Source organism: Lathamus discolor, chromosome 7, assembly GCF_037157495.1.
Source record: "Lathamus discolor isolate bLatDis1 chromosome 7, bLatDis1.hap1, whole genome shotgun sequence".
NCBI lineage: Eukaryota > Metazoa > Chordata > Aves > Psittaciformes > Psittacidae > Lathamus > Lathamus discolor.
This window is the reverse complement of record NC_088890.1, coordinates 7,906,830-7,927,170: the sequence shown is the minus strand read 5'-3', so window position 1 is coordinate 7,927,170 and position 20,341 is coordinate 7,906,830. Positions and strand designations below refer to the sequence as shown.

At 37.1% G+C, this 20,341-nt stretch overlaps 1 protein-coding gene across 1 annotated transcript in view; it reads right to left on the bottom strand.

The window, feature by feature from the left end:
* Nucleotides 1-20,341, bottom strand: part of CACNA2D3 (calcium voltage-gated channel auxiliary subunit alpha2delta 3) — a 498,676-nt gene that overhangs the window by 159,847 nt on the left and 318,488 nt on the right. Inside the window, exon 12 of the mRNA XM_065687615.1 lies at nucleotides 4,480-4,558. Within this exon, the coding sequence (XP_065543687.1) occupies nucleotides 4,480-4,558 (79 nt within the window). The remainder of the gene's footprint in view (nucleotides 1-4,479; nucleotides 4,559-20,341) is intronic.

Sequence of the window (20,341 nt, the reverse complement as noted above, 5' to 3'; positions counted from 1 at the left end):
TGATTGCCTCTTGAAATGTTTTTATGTCAGTTTTTCAAATGAAAAAATTTAGATAGATTACTAAAAAAAAAATAAAAAACTCAGAAAACAGAACCCAATCTGAAACATCTCAGTGTTGTGCCGTACAGGTTTATACATGGTACAAGATACTGATAAGGCTGAAATATCTTTTTTTATTTCCTTTCAAGGGAAGACATCCATCTGGACCAAGTACAACCAACAAGAACACACACACCTACTTGAGCCCTTGTAAGTATTCCTCATATGGATGTGTATTACACTACCTATTTCTCTCTGTAGTATTTCTGAAGATGCATGCTGTAATATCACAACTTACACAGAATTCTTTAGGCAGCACGCTAAAGACTTTAATTTCTTGTTTTAGTACTTGCAAACCATATCTCTAGACTGTACAAGAGTAAACAGTTTTTAGCCTAATTTCCAAAGACTAAATGAGATAAGTCTGAATGAATTCCATATAAACTTTGCAAAGAAATAAAGGTCTCAAAGACAAGTGAAAATTTGTGACTATTCCAAGATTGAAAGAAATGACATTGAGCATCCTATCTGGAAGCAGCTAGATGGTAAATCAGCACATGTAGTAGACTAGCATGCATGTAGTTGCAAGGCTATTCATACAGTCCTCCTTGTCCAGTGAGTATGGCAGTTAAAAAAAGTAAAGGTTAGCAAGTGGAAGAAAAAGGGATTAGGTGAAAAAATCCTATCTTTCTAATTATATCTGTGATTCACAGATTTATTCATATATGAAGCTGCAACAAATGAAAATTTGAAAGAAATTGTTAGAAACTGTTCCTTTAAACCAGGTTACTTCAAGTGAGTTTAGTGAAATGTAAAAATTGCTGTTAAAGATATGTAAAAGAAGACTTAAATGAAGATGGTGTCATAAGACGTAACCATAAATATTCTCTCTAGCTTTTTTATAATTTAATCTCAGGGTGGGTTTTATTTGTAATTTCTGGGAAGAGCTCCTTCCTTGCACTAAACATTTTGTCTGATCAACCTCCTTATAAGTATAGTTTGTGCTTTTCTAGCTCACATTAGAAAAATCTACAACGATTTTAGTGTCCATAACTCATGTAACATGAACAATTACCTATATTCTGTGAATTCATGGTTTGTCTGTTTCCTTTGTGTCTACAAGAACTTGTTTTCCTTAAGTTTTAGCTTTCTTTACAAGAAAAAAAAAAAAGGAAAGAAAAAAGACAGGAATTGTAAAAGCAATGTGAATCAGATTTCCCGTATTTTTAATGCCTGTTCTGATGTTTACTTTTCAATCTTCTAATGAGAAAACTCTACCAAAAGTTACTATATTATAGCTAGGGACAGCACTAGGTAACATTCTCTTTGTTCATTTTCACTGAATATTTAGACTTTTTGATGATTCATATGATTGTAGCTCTGTGTCACAAATACAAACCTCACAAGAATTAGCTTCCTACACTGCTCAATTTATCTCTTATGTAGAAATTGGTGGTATCCCATGGATTTTAAAACCTTACTCTTCCTATACCAAGGTTTAATGATCAGATAAATACTTACTGAAGTTCTTTAGCACAGCTGCTGAGGCCATGTAAGCAATAGCAGCAAACCCATGCTTAAGTTTTTGCATTCTAACACCTGCTTCTCAGCTCCCTGGCGTGTGAATTATGCCATCTTTGAGCCCCTTACAGTCAGCGCTACTCAGTTTTTTCATCCCCAGCAGGAAAAATGTTGCGAAGGAAATGGGTACGATTTGGTAATGACAATTGCGAGATACGTATAATAATGTGGTTAAAGACAGACACTTATGCTCTGCAAGCGGGCTGCCTTTCTGTATTACACAGTCCTTGCAAAGTGTTTGGATGGCTTGTTTTTCTCTAAACTGTCCACCATTAGACTCATAGCTTTTCAAATGCCTACAATGGATTTTTACATGAAGGGCAGCAGTTCTTGTTTTCTGGACACTGTGCAAAATAGATGCAATATTCTTGCAACTAATAAAATATCAGAATTAAGAAATCCTTTATGCTGGGGACTAAGGAGGGAATTCATTGTTTTGCTGCAGCTGTAAAACTCCCAGGGAGAATCCACCATGACCCCCACCTCAGAGGCCTCTCAAGCAGGTGAACACTCTGTTACTGGCTGCCTGCCATCCCCCAAAGCCCACAGCACATGAGGCGCTGGGGTCATGCTAATAATGGTAATGGATGTGACTGGAGCTTCCGGTAGGAAGCTCTCCTCTGCTAATACAATAGTCTATAAATGACTACAGCTGGGGCACAATTTGCCTCAGGGCTGATCTGTTCTCTGCTGGCAATTAAAGAGCCACGATCAGGCCTCCAGTATGCCAAGCATTTTTCTCTACATTGCTTTCTCAGCCTCTGCTCCTTTGTATTGATGAATCCTTTCCTTTGTCCATTTTACAATGTGCCAACCACACTGGTGATTCATAATAAAAAATGAATTAAAAAATAACAGAGGCTGTCAAATTACTAATCCAATAGATAATTTTACTGGGAAAAAAAATTAATCCTGGCTGTTTTGTAAGTAATGCATCATCTCCCATCTATCTTTACAGCTTTCTGCTGGAAGTGACTGCTGAGGAAAGGTATCACATGCTTACTTTAAAATCTGGCACATGCACACTAAGCACTAGGAAACTTTTACTGTTTTTCACTTCAGAATCTTAGTAAATCTTTATTCTTTTCCTTTGTGTGCACTTGCTTACGATACAGAAGAGTAAATCACTACAAATTTCACAAACCGCTCTAGAGGGACTTTGGGATTCTTGAATGTTTTAATGTATTTAAAATGGTTTAGTGCTTTGCTTCATTAAGCCAAGTCCCTCTAGATATGCTCTACTTATACAAAAAATATGTAACAGAAAGACATGCTTGGGATTTTTCAAGGTTTCACCATCAGAATCTAGAAGCTAAAGAAGTTTTGCAAGGTGGTATGAGTTTCCCCTGTGACCCATTCTGAAGGAAAGGACTGCTGTCCACAGTCCAATCAGCTGGAAACCCTGCAAACAGCCTTCATCTATGTTGTGCTTCCAAGGGGAAAAGCACTGCAAGGAAAATTGATTTTAAGGTCACTGACCCTCAGTGACAACAACATACTTTGGCCCACCCATGCTAGTAGTAAACTGTAGTTCAGCCATTCGGCCATTCTTTAAACCACCTTTAATACACTCCTCATCTGTTGTGCTGTAATCCTTCATTTCACTGATAAAAAATGGATAAACTGTAGCTGAAAATTGTAAGAAAAAAACCTAAGTCCACACTGTGTGACATAGTGACTGACGCTGTTTCCAACTGATTTTCAAAGCTAGATAATTTTGTATTTAATTACTGATTTGTGGTAGCTGATTTTTTGCATTGTAAGCAGTCAGAGAGCAGGTATTGTAACTATTAAAGTGAGAGGGGGGAAAAAAAACATAAAAGCAACATTCATTATTCTGTTTCATTGATTCATATGAGTAAGATTCTGACCACATGGCTCTGAAAATAACAAAGTAGTCCTGAAGAATGACAAAGGTGACCCCTCTGGGAGTAAGGAAGACATGGACCAGATGATCTGCTAAGGCAATCTGTATTGCCTAGTCCTAATTTCTGAGTTGCTGTACTTAGATCCTTATGAATCTGTAGAGCTGGACTAAAAACCTAACAAATTTTGTTGATTAAATTGTCTTCAAAAAAGATGCTTCAAAGGATTCTTATACTATTATTTAAACTAAATTATGGTGTAATATTTGCTGATTAAGACAAGACTTCAAGCTGAGTAATTTCCATCAGCTGGACATAACAGTAGTTAAAGAAATAATGACTAAATGGATAGCACCTGATGCAATTCATCATAATGTAATGTGGCAGAAAGAGGAAAGGAAAAGGAAAACCTGAAGATTAATTAGGGGTTTGTTTGTTGGGCTTTTTTGTTGGGGGTTTTTTTGGTTGGGTTTTTTTTTTTTTCCGAATTGCTCTTACTTATGTTAGTCAGTCCTTTTACTTTAGCATCTCAATCAGCATTTTACATGTTTTAATGCTCCCTCCTTAAAGAATATAAACCTGTTTTTTCAATTACACTGTCAGTTCCTTAGGAATCAAACTGACTCTGAGTAATAACAGCTATAGTAGAAGTAATGCTTTGAAATTAAAGTTTGTTCTCTGAACAAAAATTTAAAATCACAAATTTTAAAAGCTTTGTAGAAAATGCATTTAATTTTTTGTGGGTTTTCTTTTTTTTGGTGTGGTGTGGTGTGATGTTTTGTTTGTTTTGTTTTGTTTTGTTTTTTGGGGGGGTGTTAATCTTTTTTAATTGAATGCTAAGAGACAAGTAAGCCGTTTCCTTTCCTAGAAAAAAACAACCCATCCTCTCTGATTAGTTATCAGTGATACCATATCTGTAGAAGGATCAGGTACGCAGGAAGGCTCAGTAATAGGGTTTTGAAAACAAGGCTTTCACAGTTGAAGGTTAACTAACCTTTGTTAGCACAGGCCATCCACTTCAGGTTATCAGCAAAAGCAGCTTCTCTTCCAATCAGATAGGTAAAAATACGAACCTGAGAGCACAATGCAAAAGATCAAGTCAATTAATACTGCATTTAAATCTTATACAGTGGAACTTCAGATACAGATGTGTAATTCATACGGATAGGCCCTTTTTAAGAAAGTATTACTGGTTAAACAGCACAGTAGGTTAAAAAAAAAAAAAATCTCTACCAGTAATGTCTTCTAATAACAAAATATGGCTTTTGTTCAATGTAAGAAAATGGCTGATCTCTTTTGATGTTTTTAATATCTGATATTTAACTTAAGTTATGGTTAAATGGTTAAAGTGTAAGTGACAATAAACTAAAACCACTGAGGCACAAAGCAAAACTGCACGTTCCCAACAAATAGAATCTTCACTTATGAGCTGAGAAAATTGCTGCAGTGTGGAAGAAGCAGCACTTAATTAGCAGATACTTCTGTAGGTAAAGGATCTGAAACACCAGGTGAGCAAATTCCCCTCAGTTTCCAAGATACATAAGATACAGATTCCATAAGATACAGTATCTTTGTCAACTTAGAGGCAGGTACCCACTTGGCACTTGCTCAGGTGGCACTGCACTATCAAGTGATAAACAGTGGAATCATGTGCTGGGTTGCCACCTTTCACAGATAGAAATGTCTGTACAAAAAGCTGTGCAGCTGATCTATGCATGTGAATGCACATGCACCAGACCTATACACCTTTGTCCAGGAATCCTAGAAAAAGATGCTTGCCTTAAAATTCTGCCCAGATAAAATTTCTTGGCAGATAAGGGCACATTTTGGAAATGCTAGATGCAAGGAAGGCCTTGATATGTTTTTGTCTGGACTCCCCAGTTCCATATTATAATACTTACATCCAAAAAAAGTGCCAATTTGCCCTCACAGGAAGCTGATGACAGCATTGTCTATCCCATACCTTCTGCTCTCAACCCTTTTTTATACATGGGAAACTGCAGCAAAGATAATTGAGTGAGGTTTAGCTAGATAAACAGAGAATGGAACAGAAGCATCTTGTCCAGAGCTTCCTGTACCTCACTAATACAAGTTTGTGCGGCACTCACAGCCCGCCTGTTCAGCTTGGGACTGTACCCACCATAGATGTGTGCTGAGCAAAGAAATCATAGTCCTGGGTCTCAGCATATTCCATCTAGAAACCCCACAGTTCCATGCCTACCATCTGATATAGCTGGGTAAGATGGAGCATACTGAGCCTCACTTGATCCATCTAAGCTCCCAGCAAGATTGCTGGGAACAGCAACTGACAGGTACAGCTAAAGCCCATATATTCTACCCTCTGCAGCTCTTGCCATGCTAAGGCATATGTTTCTTATGCCATGTGGCTAAACTTCAACAACTATTTACCCATTCCCTAATGATTTGTCCAGGCAAAAGCGGCCAAGTGCATACTGGTATATTAGTAAAACAAATGCAAAGTGATCATTCTCTTCTATTCCACCAAAAAAAAAATCATATCTGCACCACTGAGCTCAGTTTTGGCTTTCCCCATACAAAACACTGACATACTGGAAAAGACAGCGTCCACCTTCAAGAGGAGTCTAAGAGGGCAACACAACAAGGGACAAATGTCAGAAAAACATCCTAAACAATTCTGACTCAATATAAGGAAAAATATTTTTGTCATGAGGGCGATAAAATATTAGAAAACATTGCTCAGAGATGCTGCAGAAACTGCATCCTGGGAGACATTAAAACTCTGACCAAACAGTTCCTGAGCAGCCTGATCTAACTTCACCTGCTCTGAGCAGAGGGTTGGACAAGATGATGTTTGCAAGTTCCTTCCGATCTAAATTATTTTATGAAATCAGCAATATTTTACACAAGAGATGAAAAATTTGATTTCTTATTGTGAATCAGTCAAATTTCTAATGAACTTGTTCTATTTTTTATTATTTTGAAGATAAAACAATTAAATTACATTAAGAATGGAAAATTACAATTTGTACGTGCAAACATGGTGCTATCATTATGGATGAGAAGAAAGAAAATCACTAACTCCATATTGTAACACTAAAAATAGTAAGTAAACTAAAATCCTTTTACCTTTTTATCACTATACTTAACAGAATCATCATGATCGAAACTGTTTTTACAGAAACTCTATTATCACCATTAAAAAGCTGTACACAACAAAATACATGCTCCAGAGCATTTTATTCAATACCTGATTGGGTCTCACATTCACAAAACAGACATACTTTAATTATGAACAAAGCTAATTACGCAGAAAAAAATGTCATGATGTGAGAAGTTTATGAAGACCTCTAATTTTATTCATTGCAATTAAAAAGAAAGAATTTCTTAGGTTTTTAATTAGTGCTGTTTTCTCAGTCAAATGAAATTACTTGTAAAGCATACCAACTTAATATAAAGTTCCCATAGGTGGTTTTTTTTTTTACAAAAATTTTAAAGTCTCTCTGAAAGTTACCCTCTTTACTGTCAGTTATGATCCTATATGCCCTCACAAATCTTTTGTCCATTTTCTTTCTGCCAGATCCTGTTTCTAGACATTCATGGTGTTTTACATTATTATCAAGCCTACAGACCAGATTTCAAACACAAACCTATTCCCAGTCTTTCAAACATAAAACATACATAGAACTCAATCATGATTTATATAGTTTCAAAAGTATACACACTGATTGTGTACTGTGGTTAAATACTTTGAACTAAACAGTATGCATATAATCTTATCCAAGACTCACAGCATCAAACTAATGGTATTTTTATGCTTTGATGGCTACAAAAAGCATTAATAAAGAAATTTTTATTCTCTAAACGTACATGAAAAGGCACAGTGAGATTTATATCCTCAAAATACAGCATAAATCACTGTCTCAATTTATCTTCCTGAAAATGATGCTTGAATATAGCCTATGATGAGATGGAATACATCTGAGAGGTTTATATTTAATGATCTGCTTTAATCTATAAAGAATCATACTACACTGTGTTCCTAATGAAAAGAGACCAGCCTTATCTAAAAGGATGTGCAGGAAGCATGCTAGTAGGCTTAGGCAGCAAACTAACTCTGTTAAAACTGCAAAGAATAAAATTTCAACAGATTGGTATCATAGATCACTACAAGGAAAGGGCTCCCTCCATGATACTGTGGAAAGGCTTTTATTGATTTTTCTCTGGGCATCTTTTATACATACAGTTTATCTCCAGTTTCACTAGAAGATACTTTAAGCAACATAGAAAGTACTGGTAACTTTGTGGCATTATTTGATGAAATAAAAATAAAAGCTAGAGTGTAGAGACCTAGTACTGAAGATGAACGGTCAGAGCTTAAGTGCTGCTTTCCTTCCCTATCCCAGAGAGCTGTGTATTTTTCTCCATGCACTTTTCACTGTGCATGTTATATAAATGATGTTTACCAGTGTCAACATGACATCAAAAACCTTTAATAAAACAAAGTATAAGGTAATCTATAATTTTAAAATACCATTTCTATGTTGGTCATTACTTGATACTATTCATAGTAGCTTCATAAGAAAATAACCATTTAAGGTCACATGAAAGTATTATAGTTAAAAACAATGCAACTGATGCATTAATTTTTTTCTTTTACATTGACCCTAAGGATACATTAATAGGTATTATCAATATTGTTTAATACTCTGTGCATAATTGTGAGAAGAAACCGCAAAATCAGCTCTGATAGCAAACGATTCTAATTATAGTTCTACTTCTAAAAGTTTCATTTGATCAGTTCAGTGAACCCATCAGTGTAAGCACAATTCACTGTGAGCTTGCAGTAGGAAACACTCATAAGTTCTTAAGCATTCCCTGTATAAGTAATTTTACAAATACTTGCCGTATTTTCTGCTTTCAGAGATCATAGCAATGATTTCAGTAATAAATTTTTAGAATTGAAACTTGCCTGAGTGAATAAGTCTACATTCTAAATCTCATTTTTCAAATCAAACTTGGATCTACATACCTTTTATACTATACTAGTTTTATTCTTTTGGATAAGTATTTTATGTAATAATTCCAGACGTGCTGGTAGCATCCAGCACAATATACCACAATAATTATATATTATACCTTATACTTTATACCTGTTTTCTGAATCTACATAAAAATACAATTAAGTCAATATTATAGAAGTACAACCTAAATTTCCAATATTTGTAGGGGGCCTACAAGGATGCTGGAGAGGGACTTTTCCATCAGGGACTGTAGTGATAGGACAAAGAGTAATGGGTTTAAACTTAAACAGGGGAAGTTCAGGTTAGTTATAAGGAAGAAATTCTTTACTGTAAGGGTGGTGAGGCACTGGAACGAGTTGCTCAATAAAGCGGTAAGTGCTCCATCCCTGGCAGTGTTCAAGGACAGGTCGGACAGAGCCTTGGGTGATATGGTCTAGTGTGAGGCATCCCTGCCCATGTCAGGGGGGTTAGAACTATATGATCTTAAGGTCCTTTCCAACCCAAACCATTCTATAATTCTATGAAATTACTTCAACTTCTGCACATAAACAAGACCTATGCAGTGATGGGCTATTCTTAAAAACAGGACATGCTATGTCATAGTTACCAATGAAGGTGTCATTGTAAATAACTAGACATTAGGTACCAGATTTAATATCCATCTATATTCTCAGATACCTTGTAAGATAAATGTTGTTAGGAAGATACTGTTAATAGTGACCACCAATTTTTTCTCTTTGTGTATCTGAAGTAACTGAATGGGAAGTGTGTCAGAGCCGTCCTGTTCTGCAAAATGATTGCATAAAGTGCCTATTTTATTCACACAATCCAGATATAACACTAATATTGTACATTCTGCTCATAAGTATATATAGTACTGAGACATATGTTTGAAATCTCTATAATTTCTAATAGATAAGGAAGTATAAAGTGTCTCATTCTGTGGTTTATATTGTTCCTTAAAGATAACAACACAATAGAAACTATGAGATTTAACATAAGTATACACACTATACATATACATATACACTGATACAGGTGTATCAGTATCTTATGGTACAACATAGTGTTAGGACACTAAAAATTCTTTTGAATCCATATGAACAGAACATTTTAGTCAAGGCAGACTGAATAAATTCAAAGTTGTTACAAGCTGGTCCCAGAAGATCCAGTAACAACATTTACATAGTCTACATATGCTCTAGCTAAGTATACGCCAAATGAGAAAAACACCTTTTCAATATCCAAGCACTGTGACTGAATGAAGAGACCGTTTTTATCTGAGAAGGAATCTACACCAGAGAGTGTAAGCACCTCTCTGGCAAAAAAACATATGACAGAAAGAGAGCCCTTCAGTTGTGGATAATTTTGAAAGCTTTGTAAGATACCTGAGAGAAATACCCGAATCAAAATATTTTCAATGTCTGAGCTCTAAAATATGATCTCAACTATATTAAGGCTTAAAATGAACTGTTAGCTGTAGAGAAAGGAAATATTCTTAAGCAGAAACGCTAGTTTTAAGTTGATATATTTTATACACAAACCTGAAAATTGTAGATGTCAGATTCACTGAATGCAAGAGCAGAGTACCAAGAGCAAAACCTTTAATCTTTGGAACTACACTTGCTATTCCTACACAGCATGTAGTCCCTAGAGATGTGCCATAGTCTATTTTTTTCTGAATGACTTCTTTGCCTCAGTCTTCACGGGCAAAGGCTCTGACTGCACCACGCAGTTTTAGAAGGCAGACGCAGGGACTGTGAGAATGAAGACCTTGGGCCCACTGTGGGAGAGGATCTGGTTCGAGACCATCTTAAAAATCTGAACGCGCACAAGTCCATGGGACCTGATGGAATCCATCCGTGGGTCCTGAAGGAGCTGGCAAATGAAGTTGCTAAGCCACTGGCCATCCTATTTGAAAAATCATGGCAGTCAAGTGAAGATCCCGACGACTGGAAAAAGGGAAATATAACCCCCATTTTCAAGAAGGGGAAAATGGAAGACCCAGGGAATTACAGATCAGTCAGTCTCACCTCTGTGCCTGGTAAAATCTTGGAGCACATTCTCTTGGAAGGCATGCTAAGGCACATGAAAAACAACAAGGTGCTTGGTGACAGCCAGCATGGCTTCACTAAGGGGAAATCCTGCCTGACCAATTTGGTGGCCTTCTATGATGGGGCTATAGAATTGATGGATAAGGGTAAAGCAGTTGATGTCATCTACCTGGACTTGTGCAAAGCGTTTGACACTGTCCCACGCAACATCCTTCTCTCTAAATTGGAGAGACATCAATTTGATGGATGGACCACTCGGTGGATAAAGAACTGGCTGGATGGCCGCACACAAAGAGTTGTGGTCAATGGCTCGATGTCCGGCTGGAGACCGGTAACGAGTGGTGTCTCTCAGGGATCGGTGTTGGGACCAGTCTTGTTTGACATCTTCATCGCTGACATGGACAGCAGGATTGAGTGCGCCCTCAGCAAGTTTACCGATGACACCAAGCTGTGTGGTCTGGTTGATACGATGGAGGGAAGGGATGCCATCCAGAGGGACCTTGACACGCTTGTGAGGTGGGCTGATGCCAACCTTACGAAGTTCAACCACGACAAGTGCAAGGTCCTACACCTGGGTCGGAGCAATCCCAGGCACAGCTACAGACTGGGCAAAGAAGAGATTCAGAGCGGCCCTGCAGAGAAGGACTTGGGGGTGCTGGTCGATGAGAAAATGAACGTGAGCCGGCTTCAGTGTGCGCTCGCAGCCCAGAAAGCCAACCGTATCCTGGGCTGCATCAAAAGGAGCGTGACCAGCAGGTCGAAGGAGGTGATTCTGCCCCTCTGCTCTGCTCTTGTGAGACCTCACCTGGAGCATTGTGTGCAGTTCTGGTGTCCTCAACATAAAAAGGACATGGAACAGTTGCAACAAGTCCAGAGGAGGGCCACAAGGATGATCAGGGGACTGGAGCACCTCCTGTATGAAGACAGGTTGAGAAAGTTGGGGCTGTTCAGCCTGGAGAAGAGAAGGCTGCATGGGGACCCAATAGCAGCCTTCCAGTACCTGAAGGGGGCCTATAGGGATGCTGGGGAGGGACTCTTCGTCAGGGACTGTAGCGACAGGACAAGGGGTAACGGGTTAAAACTTAAACAGGGGAAGTTTAGATTGGATATAAGGAGGAAATTCTTTCCTGTTAGGGTGGTGAGGCACTGGAATCGGTTGCCCAGGGAGGTTGTGAGTGCTCCATCCCTGGCGGTGTTCAAGGCCAAGTTTGGATGAAGCCTTGTGTGGGACGGTTTAGTGTGAGGTGTCCCTGCCCATGGCAGGGGGTTTGGATCTAGATGATCTTGAGGTCCTTTCCAACCCTAACTATTCTATGATTCTATTCTATGATTCTATGATTTTTTTTAAGCCAGTGTTCACAGAAAATGGGTGAGAGCTCCATAGTAACACTACAGAAATGGAAAGACAGTAGAACTAGACTCTTTAATAGAGCTTGTGACTTTCTCACTTCATATTTTTCTAGAATTTTCTAAAGCGGGTGTTGAATGGCAAAGAATACCATTTGAGATTGATGTATTTTAATTATCTTCAAAGCAGCTGTAGAAACCTCCCATAGATTACCTTGTTATTATGTCTCATTCCTGACCTAGAAGGATCACCTCTGTGAAAGAGCACTCCATTCAGTTACTTTTCTTACTACAAGATTGCTGCATAAGCTCAAATGATTCTGAACTGTGGAATCATATTCACTCTAAGCAACAGACTAATTGCAACAGTGCATTTTACGATAGTGAGGTTTTACATGCAAGACTGTGGATTCAGGTCCAAATCACTAGTCAATAGTAAGCTAGTCAGAAGAAGCAAAACATACCAACCACTGTCACAAGTTGTGCATGTATACAGCAAAATTAAATGTTAAGGCATTGAACCACCAAGCTCAGTAGTTCAAACAAAACTGAATACAAAACTTACACAAAATACTTAAATCATCAGTAGATATTTAACTGTGTAATTATCATTATTTTTAACTTGCTTTCTCCCCGGTTTTTACAGCAAGTCTCTCACACTTTTGTCACTTTACCTAGGCACAGATGATGGTTTAGGCTACACAGGTGGTTTGCTTTCTCTTCTTTGTAGCATCCCTTCAATTTTTGAAAAATTAAAAGTTAATAAGTTTCTTGCTTTTACAGCTAGGGAATATTCTAAAGTTTGAACCTTAAAACTCTGGACAGACAGCCTATATAAAATCTCAGAGATGCATACACTCAGCCGTTAGTGAGGAAACCTAAGACTGATGATTTAAATGACAGCTATTTCAGTGCTAACCACTTAATCTGAAATATCCACTTAACAGTTTCATCCATTATGCATGGACTAATCTGCAGTCCCTGAACTGTCCTCACCTCTGAAACTTCATTTGACTAGCAGGATAGAGAAGAGAATAGGAACCTTTTTCTATCTATGTTAAGCAAGACAAGTCAATCTGCAATATTCTACACTGGAACTGTGAAGTCATATCTTCATGCCAAACAGCTGGTAAAATAGTATTTCCAGAAACTTAAAATATAGTGTGGGAGGGAAAATGGGACTTCTGCTTGCACCTGACAGTGCAGACCTTTGTTTGCAGCTGCAAACTATTTCACGGACACCTTTAGCAAAATAGTCTTTCCTTTCTGGCTCAGCAAGAAGTAAAAATAGTCCTGTGGCAACAGCTATGGAATTTAAGCTATAAGTGGGATATAGGGATGAAATTCAAGTTCCCATAGTTACAAGTGATGGTGGTCCAGGAACACCCTAGCTAGTCTCTGCACAGATGACTGAACGAACTGACTGGGAACAATGGATCAACATGAGACTGAGTGATTGCCTGAATTCCTAAGCAGCCTTGCCACAAAAGAATTTGCTTAATTGTTACAGGAGCTCGTGGGAACTTGGGAGAGTCCTGGAGGTTTTCCCAGGTGACTCATGCTATGGCTAGACCACCTGTTAGACACTATTTGTGTAGTTCAAAGTGTTCTTTAGATACTCGGTTGGAGAACCTGGCCATCCCAGAGACTTCTTCAGGCAATTCCTGCTCTAGAATTGACCAAACTGCACAGGGAAATGGTACATGTGCATATTATCATAGTAGAAAGCCAGAGGAACAGTCACACAGGAGAGAGTCTTTTGAACATACTTGAGACAATTAGGAAATATTTTATACATAACTTTGATAATAAACAACAATGAATCATTCCCATGGAGTAGTGAGAGGCAGCCAGAGGCCCACTGGAAATAAAGATTCAGCAAAACAGCAATTTAGAGCATCTCACCCAATACAGCTCAAGATACTGTCGCAGGCAAACTTATTATCTAGAGAGGATGTGACCATCCTGGTCAAAATGCTTGATTCCCCACTTGAGTATCACTCTTTCCAAAACAACAGTCTCAATGGTGCACTAATCAAAGAACTTTGATTTTCATTTGATCAACAGCTAAAAAAATGACAATAGGAGCAGATGAGACCAGAGCTGGTCTAGATTTGATTTGCAATCAAGATTCACAAAATCAATTCTCTAATTGCCTGAATTTTGTGAACCTAATAATGAAAATGTCTGCCATTTATTTCGGCCTCCTGCACTTGTTAAAGAACTTTTCAAAAAGAAAAATCACTGGTCTCCATTAACATATTTTAACTTGTGCTACGTACTATCATCTGAATAGTGAAGATGGACAACCAGGAAAAAGATGACTAATTTTTGTACTGACATTTAATTTCCTAGTCTGCCAAAACATATTTATGCATTATCTAAAAGGCACTGAACATTTACATAGGTAAGCATATAAATATATGTATATTGAAGTGTTTATTTCTGATTAAAAGCAGAGCAGAATGATTAATAACTTTCCTTAAGAGCTGGTACCACTCCTCTAAATACAACCCCAGAGCTTCATTCTCAAAGTCTACTGTTGAAAAAAAAAAAACAAGTTCTGATGGAATTCTCTTTGAATATGACTAAGAGAGCACATGGGATGTATAGAGGGAAATTCAAGAGCTTAAGGTGAAAATTAAAATGTTCCTTTGGAAACTCTCATATGCATCCCTTCCAGGCAGACCCATTTTTCTATTCAGAAAAATAGCATTACGAATGTTCCCCACTATTTGGAAGTCTACCAAGTAGTAAAAAACTAAAATTAAAAACCCCTTCTCATTCTATTATTTTGCTATTTCAGTTTTATTTTGTAAATTACTTGTCTCTAAAAACCAGCTTCTTTTCTGTTAATTATGAAATTTTTCATGCTACATTTCTTTTTACCCTTTGTTATAGCACATAGTATTCTTAAAATAAGTTCCATAGGATAACCTTCTAAACTCCTTGTCCTTTAAGCGTCAAAAACTGGTGGCTTCTCTTCCTTGGGGTCCTGCTGCTTTATAATTTTCTGATGTCTTTTTTAGGTTCAAATTCCAAAAGTAGGTAATGTAAATTCACTCACGAATTTAGAAAAAGACTGAGGTTTTATTTACAGTACCACTGCTTTCCTTCCAACATTACACCATGCCTTTTGCATTTCAAGACTGGCCGTTGGTATCACTCCTCTGTACTTAATCTTATCCTCCTATCCCAATTGTCCTGCAACCTTTTTTATACAGCTCTACCTCAGAAGACACCAGAGGATAAAGGGGCAATTGATACCGCAGTTCCTTCCTGTGTTAAGGAGATGTGCATTACCCTGCCACACTTTCCTGTGGGGAAATCTTTATGACTACATCCTATGTGGATGCAGTCAGAGATATTTGAGAGTTGTACTGGAGCCATTCATCAAGATTCACATTCAGAAACCCTGAACAGGCCACAGGTCTTTGCCCAAATAACCTTTCCAAATCTGAAAAGAAAAATGTTGCTTTTGTACTGATTTTTGATATATGTTATAGCTTCTAATTTTAACCTACACACACATAAAATAATCTGATAATAATAATTCCAATAATAATTCCAATAATAACAAATTCCAAGTGTACTCCAGTGTAGCTGGTTGTTGAAAAGGGCATAATATCCCAGGCAATGAAAAGGCATGGGAAAAGAGCAGTAAAAATACAAGGTCACTCTAGAAACTTAACCTTATCTCCAAATGTCTTCATAGCTTTTTTTTTTTTTTTTTAATTTAGTTCTTTCTTTATTATGAAGTGGTGAAAAAATGAGTTAAGGATCTATGTGATAACAGGAAATTCCATTAAAACATTTTAAATGAGCACACAAAATTCTACTGATAAGCGCTACAAAGCCCCGTGATACAACACAAGATAGCACTACTACAATATCTTGTACCCTGAGACCTTTACCCTGTAAGGTGCTGAAAGACTCAACTTACACTGCGCTCAGTGCAAGGAAGCCGTGAAATTGAAGCTATTACCTCATGAAACTGAATCCTTGAACCTTAAGTTACTTAGAAAAAGGTTCTTCATTGTTAATTTTCCTCCTGTAGAATTTAAAATACCCCTTTTAGAAAAGTCTGCACTTGTGCGTTTCCTCATGTTTTCCCCTTTCTTCAGCCTGTACCCAGACAATCTTATAACAGTGTTTTCTATTATAGTGATATCTGAAATATTGTGCATTGTACCCTAAATACTTATGGGACAGTTACTGGAAACAAACCCCAAATAATTAATAGGTCTAATTAACTGGAAACCAAGACATAGTAAGCAAAACAGTAACAAAGAAAAACACTTAATCTGTCTGGGGATCATCCAGCAGCTGAGCCTTCCTTTCCCAAACATCCGCACCCCCAACAGCTATTTGTATAGACCTACCTCAGAAAATATGTGCAGGAAAAAAAAAAGGAAAGAAGGAAACTGATGCTGCAGTTAATCCCTTGTGGTTAGGGGACAGCATTACTGTGTCCCACTTGCCTCTGAGCAGCATTTCTAGATCCACTCTTTAGGTCCAGGGCTGCTGAGAGTCACTCTTAGAAAACTCAAACAAGCTACATGTTTTACTTGAGACATCAAGTTAGGATAGTTCTTCTAACATTGAAAATGTGCTGACATCTTTTATTGATTTACAGAAAATTATAATGTAACTCAAGATTTATGAAGAATAAATTCCCACTGTCAAAATTCACCTAATACATTAGGAATATTGTTAGCAGAGGAAGATGAGATTATGCTGTTTTATACTGTGCAAGATAGCAGGTGATGAAGCTGTATTAATGATGTCAAATAACTAATCAGTAAGGTACAAAGTGTAATACAACACTATATATCTTGAATGTACTAAATTCTTTTTAGCTGCTTAACAGTTAATTCATCAAAGACAAATTTTTCACAGATTTTGAGAATATTAAACTTTGGGGCTGAGACTATGTATGGAAAATTACATGCCAGAGTCTCCTTTTCAAAAGGTTATTATCACTTGAAAAACAAAACACAAATGAACAAAACCACAAAACAACTCCACAACATTGCCAAACCCCAGCTTACCTTTGCTGTAACTTTTACTTTCAGCACATGCTATATCGTTTTTCCCACTTCTACAAATTATTTTGAGACAATGAGTTAAGTTTGTTATAAATATTTCAGGTATATCTATAGCATGCCAATAAAATCTTGATTCAATTCAGTGCCTCCAAATACTGTGTATATACTAAAACACTTTTACTGAAGAACTATTTTAGAAATATTTTACTGTGCTTTAGAAACTTTCTGGTAAAGCCGGCCATGATGCCATGAGTTCAACTACCTGAGGTCTAGAGGGAGAAGAAAATTTTAACTTACTATTTTATAACTTCCAAAAATTACCCGACATCAGTTTTCTATAATAACAATGTTACTACTTCAAAGTAAAATATGATTTTACTCATTAGAGCTAGGAATAAGTTCTGTGCTCTCATCTGAAAAGCTAAAGAAATTGTTTCCAGTTCTGATATGCAAGATTCAAGATCAGTCATTACAAACCATTAACAGCCAAGCTTAGATGAAATACCTGATGTTAATTCAACTATACTGATCACTGCCATTCCTCAAAATGCAGGTGGATTTGCTGAAATGTAGAACAGATATTTTTTTCCTTTAATGCAAAATAGTAGCCTAAACAAATTAATTTGTCTGAATGGAGAGGAGGGAAAAGGATTAGTGTGGAAACCATGACATAACCAATTTTTTTGGATCTAACTGAAGCTTCTGTGGAAAAAGCAGGCTCATACAGTTTTTGCCACTGCACTACTTAGGTTTTCTTGCATATCAACCAATAGTTTTTGCAAGAATCCATGAGAAAAGAACAAAAATCAGACTAAATTCTGAGTAACCAAATACTGCCAATGTCTCCACTTCTCTTATTATATAGCTCCAGGATGTAACATAGAACAATAGTAACTCATTTGCAGTATACTTCACTGTGCATGGTGCAGACACAGATTAGAGGATGACATAACGGATAAAGCACTGGCCTTTCACCCTTGGGATTTTGTCCAGCCTGCAGTCATATCAGATAATGGGTTTGGCAATCTCCACTAGTCTCTTTTGGACACTTATCCCCGCTACAGAATCTCTCTAATTCATCATATAATTTAATACACCTGGCAACCTCACCACCAGTTCATTCTTTTGATACATAATGGCCCAAAGTGAAGTCAAGGGTGGTTAATGTTCTGACAACTGGCTATTATCTCCCATAACAGCTGATTTTGAGAGGATTATTACAGCCATAAACCATTTTATAAAAATTGGCAACTGGGAAAGCAGTGTTACAAAATAAGGTGATATTTAGAAGTTTTATCACTGATTTTCTACCAATCTGTAATGGAGTTTCTAACATCCAAAAAATGCTGGAGAGGAAACTTGAGATTAAAGGTACAGATCATGAGCCAAGAAGCTGAGGCCTGAAAAAGCTTATAGCCAGAAAAGCTTGACCGTTTTGAGGTTACAGCTGCTTTTTTTTTCGTATGCTGTTCTGTCACATACAGTATATTTCTTCTGTATTTTGTCTCAGTTATTAGCTGACCTCTTCCATTTATCAGGATTTTTCTCTTTTCACTTTGAAGTATTTCATCACTGTTACTACTCCAGTTTTAGATACATAGCCTCGTTCACAAATGAACAAGGGACTTCATTGCTATCAGGACCAGTTGCTGAGGATATAGGTTATATCTTCAGGCAAGATGAAGGGGCTGTACTCAGTTTACAGGATAAGAAATCAGCTCACTGAAACTGTGGGTAAGCTTAGGAAGAAGACGGGCAATTGAGACTCCAGTCTAAAGTACAATGGAATTAACATATATACAGACAATGGTACCAAGGTACTCAGAGTCAAACAAATCAGCATGCACAATTCTCACCTGAAATAAGAATTAGGCCTGTAAAAAGGATTTTAAAATTTCACTAGCTAAAATCTAATAATGTAATTGCTGTCTGAGCACCAAATTCTGTTACCAAAGGCAAAATGATTTTGTAGCCATCAAACTGTAGAAAGGATAATTGAAAAAGGTATCAGATACAAGGTCCTTCTGGGCTTTCTGGTAGATCCACTCAGCTACATCTGTACAATGCCATTATATATATTATAGGTTAGTAGCATTAGTTGGATGCTATATATTCAATCAACAAAACAGTTTCATAGAGTAAATTCTGTACAATGAAAAAAAAATATATCTTTAAAACAAATCCAGAAAAAATGTGAACCAAAGCCACTCCTGCTCTGAAACTCGTTACTAAAAATGTCCAGTTGAATAAAATATCTGTTTCATGGAAGCTTTATAAAATTGTGTTGATGTGAACTTCTGTTTTGTGACTCAGGATATCACCTACCTTTTTCATGCAGACTTGACTTGAGCAAGGAGATGTAAATCCCTGCCTGTGTACTTTGAAGCAACCATTTTATGTAAAAGTCAATATAGTGCTGAGCTCAACTTTGCAAGCCTATGTTTATTTTTGCACAACTTAATTTTGCTAGGTTTTACACTGATTTCAATGGCTCAAGGTTCAAGTTTTAGAAATCCAACCAGCAACAGGAAGTTTTATGAAGCAGCACAGAGAAATGTAGTTACATCTTCTCATATAATGCAAAGAATTTTACAAATTACAAGCAGAATAAAAAAATTGAAGGCTTTACTTACAAGAACAGGAAAAAAAGTCTGTGCATGGAATTTTAAGATTACTTTACTAATTCATTGAAACCAAAAATCAGCCAAAACAAGAGCTAAAAAGGCAGATAACTGACAGAACAGACCCACTGCTTGGCAAACTGGTAAGAATGTCTATTTATTGTTGGACTTTCTGTGAGTAGAAGCAATACAATTCCTTTAAGAAAATATTTCTGAAAATGTTGAATTAGTGGGTAGAAAAACAAATGAGATTTTACATAAAAACTGTCTGCAATGCTGAAAAGCCTTTAATCCTTCAGACACTGTGTATATACACCACAAATTGTTTGAAGCATCAAAGTGATACAACAAGGACATTAAATAGACATCATGTGTCTCTATCTTGACATTTCAAGCAACTGAAAGCAATTGCTGCTCAGACTATCGCAGCATACTAGTCAGTATTAAAATTACTATACAGCCTTTATCTTTGATTAAAAATTAAATTTAGTTCTACTTTATCTTTTTTGTAGCCCTACAGCATTCGTGTGTTCTCACAGTCAAGTCAAACTAAATACTTAATAGACTGTTGTATTTCATTGACAGGATGTTCTCTGTCTACTGGATGAGGGCAGCCACTGAGAGGGGTGGCAGTGAGAAGGTTAAGAGGTGACCTGCTGGAGGAATTGAAGTAGGACACAAAGCTGATGATTGTCAAGGAGAAAGAAGTGTAACTGAAGCATAGCCAGTGCGTGAGCGATCAGGACTGAGGACATCAGGAGAGTCAGTCCTACTTCCAAGGTG